Genomic DNA, 12305 nt, shown 5'->3' with positions numbered 1-12305 from the left:
CTGACTGGGCGTCCATGCAAGATGGGCAGAAGGAGCAGGGGAACAGTGGCACCAATAAAAACATCGGGCCATATTACAATATCCAATTAAAATGATTGGTCGGGAGACTAAAGTTCTGCCCAGTACTAATCTAATCTCATCACAGGGAATCTCAGCCACCATAGGAGTCAAAGAAAACGGGGAGGGAGGCACCACAAAAAAGAAACTAAAAACCTTCTGATAATTCATTCACCACCACCAGCCTGCCCATATGTGGTGGTGATGACAGGAGTTCCACCATTGAGAGATGGACAGATCGGGTATCATGGGGCTCTGAAGAACGAGTGTCTAAATATGGGTGGGAAAGTTCAGGGACTCTCAAATATCAAAAGCCCACGACGTTCTTCTTACCCATCGAGTAAGGAGGATTGGTAGGGGAATGAAAGACCGCCCAGGTGGCTGCGTAATCATCAACTTTAGGAGCCCTTCTGTGGCCCACCAATTGTTATTCGGTTTTCATTTTCATCAGGCAAGGGGGCACTGAATTAGTAATCCATTAGCTGGGGTATTTTTATAGCCCCATATCGGCCTTAGAGAGAGCAAAGTTTCAATCCTGAATAACAATTATTCACTCCCCGCTGCACTTTGCACCTTCAGCGTTCATTGGGTGGTCTCCCGTTTAACGTGCCAGTAAACAACAGGTTTGGATCATTGGACCATGTTGACTGACTTAATGATGACACACTGCAGTGGTGAGAAATGTTCTGTCTGTACTGGATCAGATGGCAGCCCCAGCAGGAGGGTCCCACCCCAGTGTTGGCGTCTGAAAAGGATACTCCGTGTCAGCTATCTCTTAACCATCACTAGGGGCGGATGTATGACGTTACAACGCATGCTTTTACCACGCATGCTGTTACAACGCAAGTATTACAACGCAAACCTTTACAACGCATAGCGCTTTGGGGTGCTGGATAGTGAATAGTTTAATTTACTATTCCAACTCCAGTCCCCGTGGACACTAGGGAAGGTGTTGGATAGTAAATTAAATCTATTCCCTATCCTAGAGCGCTCCCCAGCGCAATGCGTTGTAATGGTTTTCGTTGTAAAACCTGCGTTGTAAAAGCACTGCGTTGTAAAAGTTTCGTTGTAAAGGACGTTTCCCCTAGGGGGGGACACCAACAGGTCTACAACCTGAGAATCAGGAATTGTCCCATGGCATACACAGGGAGGGGGCAGTGGGTGATCCAGAGACACCCCTAGGGGCGTCATATCATCATGTAACCTTTATAGGGAACAGTGCCCCGAAACCTTTCCCCCCCCCTGCTACTGATTGTGTCCAAACAAGTAATATGAGGCATGTGAAATTGGCTGGGGCTGCCAGTCAGTAATCCTGTTCCATGTAGGGAAATGCACTGACCGTACTAGAGTGTGCGGCAGCGTCACACAATCCTCTACCTTCCCCAAAGCCGTTTTTTTTTTTTTTGCATCACTAATTGCTGCCTTTGTATGATAACATGACGGACCTGAATACTGGCTCCATGGGTGTAAAGTAAGCCCTTCCCATAGAGAAATGAACAGCAGGGGACGCTGCAGCACTCCAGAAATGAGCTCCAGGATTGGGGGAGGGATGACTGTATAGAAGTGAGGTGACAGGTGAAGCTAGGATTGCCACTTTTTGCACATAAAAATACCAGATATTTGTTGAGTTCTGAAATCATGAATGTGCTTTGAAATTGTATTTTAACACACAATTGTGTACAGTCAAAAATCCTGTGCATTTCTTGTTAACTTTAATAATCGTTTATACATACATATATATATATGTCTGTGTGCTTGCCTATTTTTGTGTGAGAGGGAGAGAATCAGGACACTCGTAGGAGATATTTTAAAGGGAATGGGTGGAATGCTTTTGTGTTCATCTCAGCTTGTTTCGCACTCACAGGGCCGGACTGAGAATCAAAACCGGCCCTGGCAAAGTGCTCGGCCGGCCCCCTGGGGGTGCGACCGAGCTCTTTGTCGGGCCGGATTTCGGCCGATTTTGTTACAGGGCGGCTTTTGCAGTTATGCTGCAAAAACGGCCCTGTCACAAAAACGGCCCCCTGGACCCAAAATCGGCCCCCACCCTTGCGGCGCACCGGGGGATTGCCCGGTGCCCGCAACGGCCAGTCCGGGCCTGCGCACTCAGTGTGTGTGCCCGCTTGAGAATATATAGTATGGTGCCAAACAACAACAAATAACATATGGCATTAAGAAGCAGAAAATATGACAAAACAAGGAAATGTTAACATATCATCCTGTTTGGCTTTCATTTTGTGTAATGAGTTAACCTGATTTGTTTACATAAACGCATTTCTCATGTGTTTTGATATGTGCTGCAACTGGTACAGAAGTCATTATGTATCATCATATCTTGCCCTTAGCCCCGCCCCCAGCCCCGCCCATTTGCCACACCAATAACTTATTTTAATGAGTACCTGCACTTATTTTTTCCCATTTAAAGCACTGCCAGTAGAGCAATGGCCTCAACCAGCACAAGTGGTCTGTACGTTTTAGGTTAATATCTAGAAAAACGGGGATTAAGGGTGTTCTTGCTGGTAATCTCAATAGGCGCCTACAGAACGTATTCTCATCAGTATCAAATGTTCTGTTTGAATAAGGCCCCCAAATCTCGGCGCCATATAGAGCAGCAGTTTGTGCTTTAGCTCTAAACACTTCAATCGCCGGAGTTATGGCTTTTGAAGTGCTCCCTCCATGGATTTTTAAAATAGGGAGAGAGTTGTGCTTAAGTGTCAACCTACTTTTTTCTAGTTGTTTTGACCAAGACAGTTTACTGTCAAACCTGATACCCAGGTAATCGAAAAATTCACGTACTCTAGTTTAGTGTTGTTTAGGGCCAGATTTTTCTTAAAAGTTTTCGGGGGATTAATGGCCATATACTTAGTTTTAGATGAGTTAATGTCTAACCCCTTTATTTCGCAGTAACTATTAAATTGGTTTATTAAATTTTGTAGGCCTTTAGGTGTTTGTGATATTAAAATGGTATCATCTGCAAATAGCAGCGCTGTAATTGCCTCATTACATAATTTCGGGGAATCGTGATTGCATTGTGCCAGATAGGGGGGGATATCATTTACAAATAAGGAAAAAAGGGTCGGGGCCAGCACGCAGCCTTGTCGTACCCCCCTCTTAACTGGTATGGCTTGAGTAAGTTCACCATTTCTCCCCCATCTTACTTTTGCAAAATTATCAGTATGAAGCTTTATAAGGTTAGACAGCAGTTCTTCCGGGACACCCATATTCCTTAGAGTATCCCATAAAAGGGAACGAGGGACAAGATCAAACGCTGAGCGTAGGTCCATAAATGCTACATATAAGCTACACTTCTTTATTTGGACGTATTTCCAACAAATACACATAAACCTATGTACCTGATCCACAGTGCTTGTCCTAATTCTAAATCCTGCTTGGAATTTTGACAGGATTTTAGATTCCTCTACCCAATCTAAAAGTCGATTTAAAATATGTCTGGCAAATTTTTTTTGTAAAATGTCAATTAAACTTATCGGTCTGTAATTACCTGGGTTATAACGATCCCCTTTTTTATAGATGGTAACTATTTCCGCCCCCTTCCATGATTCGGGAATCGGAGTTCCTAACAGAATAGAATTACATAAAAAATTTATATAGGGGCACCATACTTCAATGTTGTGAGTAAACAAATCCCCTGGTAATTTGTCCGGGCCTGGTGCCTTACCGGTCTTGACTGCCTTTATTGCACACAGTGTCTCTTCAATGCTAAATTTTACTAAATTAATGCATGGAGGAACAGATCGAATGTAGTTTTCATCTGGGGACACCCCTGTCAGATCATATAATTTTAGAAAATGATCATACCAGATTTTTTCATCAAGGAAAAAATCTCTGTTGGAGCTACCCGATTTATTGTTTTTTGTTATCAGGCTCCAAAAAGTGCATTGGTCATGCTTCCTAGCGGCATTTAAAAGATCTTCCCAGATCAAATCATCCCATTCTTTTTTTGCCCTAGAGAGGAGATTTTTATATTCATTTCTACACTCTCTTACCCTCATCTGATCTTTAGATTGTACGGCATTGTTTAGATTACCTTTGGCTAGACGACACTGTTTGTTGTACCACGGTGTCTCCAATTCCAATTGCCTTCTTGTATTGCCTTTGCTATTACTACAAGTTTTGCTCAGGAGGGGAATTAGTGACTCTATTAGATGATAATGCATTTTGAGGACTTCATGGGATCCCAAGGTCAAATTATCGTATAGAGGGATAATATCTGAGAAGGTATCATAAATGCCCACAAGTATATCTTGTTTTGCTAGGATATGTGTCCATTTTATAGCTCTCCTGTTGTTGGAGACCTCAACCTCTCCCACCTCCATGTTTGATTCCGTTCCACCATCAGATTTTAAGAACGGTTGGGGGAGTAGCCCTAATTGTAGAGGGAAGTGGTCACTTTCTGGTCTATTCATGATAGTGAAGGCCAACAACAGATGCCACAAATTAGTAGTGATCAATACAAAATCAATCAATGATTTGGATGCCCCCTTACTATATGTATAATTTGCTGGCTTATCTGGATCTAATCTACCATTACATGCCCTTAGATCATAAGATACCGTCAATTCATAAATCTGCATAACTGCCACTGAGCTTTTTACTGATTTTACGCTATCTAGGGAGGATATATCAAGGGCCCTATCTTCATTTTCTAGTAGATTTTCGAGCCCCAACACAGGCTCGAATTGGCAGTTGAAATCCCCACCTATAATTATTTTGGAGTTTGGCTCTAACTTACTCAAGTGCGAACTTAGTTGTTCCACAACCATTGACTCCTTTTTTTGGGGATTAGGTCTATTGTAGATATTTATCAAGTAAATATCCCCCATATCCTTCGTGGTAATCTTTACCCCAAGCAAGTCTTTGGAAACAATGTTCAGAGGTGATACATCAACATTCAAACATATTTTTATCCAAATTAACAAGCCCCCTGAAGGTCTACCTCTTACAGATGCAATAGCCCCACAATGAAATACTTTGTATCCAAGTCTGTGCACCATATTAATTGCCCATGTTTCTTGAAGGAGCATGATGTCATGCTCTTCCATGAAAGAGCTCCAGTTTCTATCACACAGGTTTCTTGACAACCCTGCAATATTCCATGACTAGATTTTTAAATCACATTTTAGGTTGTACTGTACTGAGTTACTAGGGCAGACACTACGTGTACCCAATATACTTGGTATTTCCCTCTCATTAGGGTCGTCAGAAAACTTGCTATTAGATACCAAATCTTGCCGCTCAATATGTACCGTTGATGTCCTATTTTGGTCTTGTGCAATACAAACATTCGCTATATCCCTCCCTTGATGGTCTTCGAGAGGGCTAATAGACAAAGATCCAACCCGTATAGTTTTGGGTTTATCAGATACAGGGGGCATTACACAGGAATTTAGGCTTAATTTTACACATTGATTCTCTAAATGATTACTAAACATGGGGGAAAGAGTTCCATAGAATCCACACTTTCCTGTTCCTGTTTGTCAATTACCCCACCATGACCAGTTTTTATCCACATCCATATTTTCTGGATACATTCTATCAACAGGAGTCTGAGGATCAAAAAACGAATATCTGTTATTCATCAAGCCTGGCCGGAATGAATCTCTAATGTCTTGTGGCCGCTGCATAGGATAAAAATAGCTAAGGTCACAAGTACCAATTCCCAGGTGGCCTCTCCGTTGATTTTGGCCATACACAAGGTGTGCGACAGAGGAGTCTTTAAAGTTGACCAAAATACAATCCCCTGCTATGTCTTTCGGTCTAGTGCCCAACCAACTGACTCTTCGGACTTGAATGACCTGGCAATTAACAGAGTATGGCAAAGGTCTATTTTCTCTCAACCAATTTAGGGTCTTATTTTTCAATTCATCATAGGACTCCCTTTTATTGGTTTTCAAGGGAGGGACACCAGTAAGCACTGCCACGTATGGTTGACACCCCGGTGGAAGGTGTGCGTTTGGGATCTTTTTCGGCACTGGTCTGACTCTGTTATGGTCAGTTACTTGAGCGTTATTGTCCAAACCACCATTGATAGTGCAAGTTGTAGTTTCTATCACATCAGCAGGCTTTGACGGTGCAGGGACTTGGGAAATGGTAGTACTAGTCACCTGTTTTACTTTGCGTGGCGCAGGTTTTGGGGGAGCAACCAGTTGAATTCCTCCATTGTTTGGCTGTGATTTGGGAATCTCTACTTGACATCCCCTCAATACAGTGTTAATACTATTCTGATCTGACACTTTATCTCTCCTAGGTGGTCCAATTTGTTGCGTTGAATTTGGAACTATAGGACTAGATTCCACCCTTGTAGTATCTGCTCCAATCTTGGAATGTAATTTTACCAAGGTTTTTAGGGCAAAGAAATTATCCAGTGAAGTTTGCCCGAATTTATCCAGACGTTCCGATAGCCCTTTCAATCTTTCAGTTACTGGTAACAGCAAAGTTGTCATGAGCAATTGGATCTGGTCAAGTAAAGAATTCGCTACTGGTGGATCTTTTGGGCAATTTATTAATTCGTTATCCGACGCTAGGCGTTGTTGTTCACTTACTTCTGACCCAATATTCATCGTTTCTGGCTCTAAAGATTTACAATACACACCCCCGTTCATATAGTTCCTGCGTATTCTCTTGAGGGTTTTTAATCCGTAGGCTTTTCGCGGAGTGACCAGTCTCTTCCTCTTTACTGCAACTCGACTTGCTTTATGCAGGGGAGATGTTAAAACTTGCTCTGCAGGCATTTCATGTACCAATATTGCAGGCAGAGCCGGTAGGTCAACTACTGTATTGTCCGAGCAATTTCTTGTGTCAGTATTACCCAAAATTCTGTTTGTAGATGCATGATCAGAGACGATTTCAAAAAGGCCATTATCTTGCCTTAAATCGACAGCACAAGGTTGCAAGTGACTAGAAGTTACAGAAATTAAGGGTTCTACTGGGATAATGTTCTTTGGGGATTTAGCCTGTGCCAATGTTCCCAACGAAGAACGTTTATGTTCCAGATATTCATGTGATAATCTGCGTTCTGCTAAGATGATTTCTTTTTCCACAACAGAAACTGCACGGGTTATAAAATTATCCATGGTGCCTATCGTAGAGTTCCCCCCTCGTCTAGAGCTTCTGCCTGAACGAGTAGACATTGGGGAGTATGTAGACATATAAAATGTAATACGAGATAATCAATGTTGTATGACCCACAACAGCAAGTCACTGTTTTACCTGGATTGTTAGAGGGGTGGCCCGTCCCGGCCCCTGCTGGCCCCGGACGGCCACAGACGGCCCGCCCTTTGCCCGGGCTTCGCCCGGCGTCCCGCAAAGCGGGCTCTCTCCTGGTGTTATAGGATGGGCGGTGATGGGCGGGGCACGCAGGGGGGCGCTGACCGGATGTTACGTGGTCAAGCAGGGACTCCTGGAATAGTGAGTCCCTGCCGCGCTACCCTTGCAGCCTCCACAGGTGTTCCGCACTCTCGGCAATCACGGCAACCAGGCAGGAGCAAACAGCGTTGGTGGGTCCTCCCACGAAGCGGCTCCCGCGAAGCGGGAGCGGCGAGCAGCTGAAGGCAAAAGGGGACAAGGTAGCAGATAGACTCCCACGGCGTCTCAGTGTTCAGCTAAAGGGTCACACAGGGCAAGCGCTTCAACTTCCTTTTACCGGTTTGTCGGTGATGGGTGGGGCACGCAGGGGGGCGCTGACCGGATGTTACGTGGTCAAGCAGGGACTCCTGGAATAGTGAGTCCCTGCCGCGCTACCATTGCAGCCTCCACAGGTGTTCCGCACTCTCGGCAATCACGGCAACCAGGCAGGAGCAAACAGCGTTGGTGGGTCCTCCCACGAAGCGGCTCCTGCGAAGCGGGAGCGGCGAGCAGCTGAAGGCAAAAGGGGACAAGGTAGCAGATAGACTCCCACGGCGTCTCAGTGTTCAGCTAAAGGGTCACACAGGGCAAGCGCTTCAACTTCCTTTTACCGGTTTGCCGGTGATGGGCGGGGCACGCAGGGGGGCGCTGACCGGATGTTACGTGGTCAAGCAGGGACTCCTGGAATAGTGAGTCCCTGCCGCGCTACCCTTGCAGCCTCCACAGGTGTTCCGCACTCTCGGCAATCACGGCAACCAGGCAGGAGCAAACAGCGTTGGTGGGTCCTCCCACGAAGCGGCTCCCGCGAAGCGGGAGCGGCGAGCAGCTGAAGGCAAAAGGCAAAAGGGGACAAGGTAGCAGATAGACTCCCACGGCGTCTCAGTGTTCAGCTAAAGTGGTATTTGGTTTTTTGTTTATTGGTTTAGAATCGGGTCCTGTTTCAAAGCGGCTGTAATTTTAAATGATTGATGATACCTGTGATGTTGCTCACGTCCCTGTCCGTAACCCGGAGGGGTGGTGGTGGTGAACCGCCTTTGTATTTATTTATTTATACAATACCGAGACATATCTTCTTCTTGTTAAAAGTAGGCATAACTGCTTCTTGTTAACTCGTTTTGACTTATTGCAATTCCTGCTAGCTCATCCTCGGGGCAGTCACCACGTGAATGTGAGAATAGGTCCCACAAGATACTCTCAATTTTACCATGTTTTGCAGTTTTTATGAAATGCCTAGGAAAGCGTTCATTATTATTATCTTGAAAAAGGTATATTTCTCCCAGGTTACACCAGCCCTCATATTCTTACAAATGCTTTCAGGGTTTTTTTTTTAGCATACCTAATTTTTTAACTTTGCTATAAGACTGGAACAGTTGTGATTAAGAATTACTTGAGGTCTTTTGTGAATCTTCCCTCGTAATATTTACTGTATTAGTTGCGTTTGCACATCTAGTAATGACTTCTGACCTACATCAGTACTACCTGGCAATATGGACTGTATTAGCTGTGTTTTTATATATAGTAATGATATTTGGCTTTTATTATATTTTATGTCTTGTTTATTTGTTTTTATTGATATTGTATTTAACCGTTGTGTTGCGTATTGTATGTGCTTTAATGGGTTTTCTTCTTTTAAAACCGAATTAAGCTTATTTTGATTGATTGACTGATGATTGACATACACCACGATATGCCCTGGCTGCACCTGTACTAGCATAATAAAAAAACATTCAAAGTGTGAGTAATATGTCCTGCGGAATCTGCACATTCCAGGATGCAAAGCGGGGACGGTTTCTAAGCATGTTCAGGGTGTCTACTACATCTGTGACCAATCACTGATAAAGCCAATAGGTTTGATCATTAAGAATGGTTGTTATCCATGCTGTGCAGCTTCCACGAAAAGAAAACAAAGCTGCTATAAGACAGCTGTCATGTCATTTTGCAGGCACTTGAAACACACAGGCACACGACTACAAAATGAAGCAAGCATTTCTTTTTTTATTGTTGCGCGGTGGGGGCGAGCAACACAGAGGACTGGGGTGTGGGGGAGGTGGTGAGAAGCAACATAATGGGGGAAGTGGGGAGGAGAAGCATCAGTCAAAAGAAAGAAGGTGCAGGAAGCAGGATTTGACAGAGAGGGTGTGGTGGGAAGCAGAAGCAAGGGGAGACCTGTGTAGACTCAGAGGGAGAGCAGTGTAGAGCTGTCAATGAAGAAGCACATGGGGGAGCAGCCAATGGGTGAGAGTATGGGAGTGGCGAAAATAAGCAACAAGTGAGAGAGGATGGCGTGTGTGGAGAGCAGCAACACAGAGTGCGAGGTGGGGAGAAGTAGCAACAGACAAGTGAAACTTAGGGAATCACATGAGCTAGAGGGGTGGAAAACACATGCACTCTTAGGGAGTGCTTTCTCAAAAAGAAAGGAGTTGCCTGAAAGCGAACATGACAACCAGGCGGTCAAACACATTGTAAAGTGACAGTGCGCCACTGAAGGGACTAACACAAGATTGGCGGAAACCATCTAATAAGTAGCAGGAAAATTAGAGTGACAGTATGGACAAACTTCAAGCCCCTGTTTGTTCTTGTTAAGCCCACAGCATGTCTCATTACAGACAGCACACGTTGCCTAGTGGATTTTCCCTAAAAATCCGGGTTTTGTCACTGAAAGATCAACTACCCCATATCCTCTGGAAACTCATCACTGGGAGGAGATATTATTTGGGCTCTCTTAACAATGTGGTGCTGAAATTTAGAGAGACAAATTACAGTATGGAAAGCCTTGTACGTCCTTTTGAATGATAATCCTCTTCTTCATTGCAGCCCTGAACTTTGAACCTTACGAGCTGTCCTTCCCTTCGAGTGTGCCTTTGTCTGGTGTGAGTGGTAGGCAGTCTCCCACGGGCATATCTTTGGCTTCGGAGCTCTCAGGCAATAGCGCTGAAGTGGGACTAAAGGAGTAAGTTTATTCTAAGTTTGTTGTTTGAAGTACATTATAACTATTCTCTGGGCATATATTGCCTTCACATGGTCTGTAAATTACTCACAGAAAATGAGTGAACAGCTTTCAGATGCAACCAAGATGTTAAAGTCTCTATTGTATGCTGGGTCAAGATGCCCATACTCAATCTGTTTCCTCAGAGAAGGTAAGCATTCCATGCTTCTAAGCTCTGCTCATTAAAGTTTATTGTTGAACAACAGCTGAACTTCAACTTAAGAGAATTTCACAAACCTTCATAGATCAGTAAAAAAATTGCAAGATCATAAGTAACAATATCATTTTCTTGTAATCTTACATATTTAATTCACATCTGTCATGAAATCTAGGGTGTTATGTCCAGCATTTGTTAGAAGACTAGAATATGATTCTACTAATCATACTTGATCAGTTTTTATCTACTTTGCCAGCAATGTATTCTCTTAATGCTGACTTGTACCTTTTCAATGTCTTGGAATGATACTCCTGTGTGGGTGGTCACAGGAAATGCACGAAAAACACATTGTATTTAGGCCAAAAGTTCCTGAGCATCCTTCCATTTTCATTGATCCTACATGCATCCATGTGTGGCCAACCTTTGATATGCTTTCCTTAAGTATCAGGATTTTCAGGTCTTCTCACTACGAGTGAGGGATTCTTGAGCCAATTCATGCTTCGCATTCAGTGAAGTAGCACCGCAGCCAGTTAGTTCTAAACTGTGTGCTCCCTACAGCAATAAGATCTCGGTGTGTATACTTTAGAATGTCTTTGTTCGGTGCTCCTCTTTTTCTGTCAGTCAAGAAATATTATATTAAGTTCGAGAGGAACATGCTTCATTTTATTTCTATGTACACATTGACTTTAGCTATCCATGCACATGCAAGAAGGACCCGATATCAGGCACAGAACCCAGATCAGCAGACACTTCCAGCAGCAGAAGTAAATATTTCCTCCTTCAAGCACTTATTCTTGCCACTTGAGATGGCACCACTATGACAGTGACCGAGTCATAAAGCTAGGAGTTATATTTCACCTCGGCATCATTCTGATATCAGCAGCATAAGACAAGACCTGCGACAACAAACACCCAAAGTGTATATGCCTCTGTTGGTGACCAGCACCTTTCTCCACACTTCTGCATCCGCATCTTTGCAACTATTTAGAACATATGACAATTTAACACACTTAACTGCAGCAAGTAAAGTTGTTGTGCCCTTCTGCAAGAGGCAATTGTACATTTTACTGGCACTCAAAGTTAAAACTGAGGCCAGATATTATCAAACAAGGCATGCTTCCTTCTTGGTTGAGGTGTAGGAAAGAATCAGATATATTCAAATAGCGTTGTAAGTTCACACCAGATTACTAATAGCCAGTAGGCATGCGAGGAACAATTCCTTCCTGTTCAGTTGGTATTTCCATCGATGAACAATTATAGAGCATTATATATCATTCTTGTAATGTATATATTATCTCAAAATTGAACAGTTTCTAAAATGTGAGGCAACAGCTATGCAACTCTATGATAACAGTTTGTTAGTAAAATGCTAGTTTATTACTACAAAACTGAGATGTCAAAATGGAGCTGGAGTGTAAAAAAACATAATTTCAATTATCCAACTCATTTGCTGACTTACTATGTTATATTGCATTTTGTTTTCTGAAATAGAAATGGTGACCAATGCTGACGTAAATGATGGGGGAAAGTGGTTGGTGTTTGAGATAGCCTCCACTCAAAATATTCTCAAGCTAAAATAACTCTGAATTTCCAAAATAGTTCTCGCTATCCTGCTTGGTCCATGAGAGTCCATATTTTTGGTATCTACTGCAATACCAGCCAGCCAAATGCAGGAAATCTTCACAACCCCAGCCCTCTTACATCTCACTCCGCCTCACTTTCTAAACTAGGTGTCTCCAACCA

At 43.4% G+C, this 12305-nt stretch overlaps 1 protein-coding gene across 6 annotated transcripts in view; it reads left to right on the top strand.

Annotated features, from left to right (window-relative positions):
- The window catches only part of AP4E1 (adaptor related protein complex 4 subunit epsilon 1), a 491916-nt gene that overhangs the window by 396457 nt on the left and 83154 nt on the right, over positions 1 to 12305 (top strand). For all 6 annotated transcript variants that reach the window (XM_078684823.1, XM_078684828.1, XM_078684825.1 and 3 more), the window contains one exon: positions 10234 to 10369. In XM_078684823.1, the coding sequence (XP_078540949.1) occupies positions 10234 to 10369 (136 nt within the window). The remainder of the gene's footprint in view (positions 1 to 10233; positions 10370 to 12305) is intronic.

The sequence above is a fragment of the Lissotriton helveticus genome, chromosome 3_2 (genome assembly GCF_964261635.1).
Source record: "Lissotriton helveticus chromosome 3_2, aLisHel1.1, whole genome shotgun sequence".
Lineage (NCBI taxonomy): Eukaryota > Metazoa > Chordata > Amphibia > Caudata > Salamandridae > Lissotriton > Lissotriton helveticus.
This window is presented reverse-complemented; position numbering and strand designations above follow the sequence as displayed.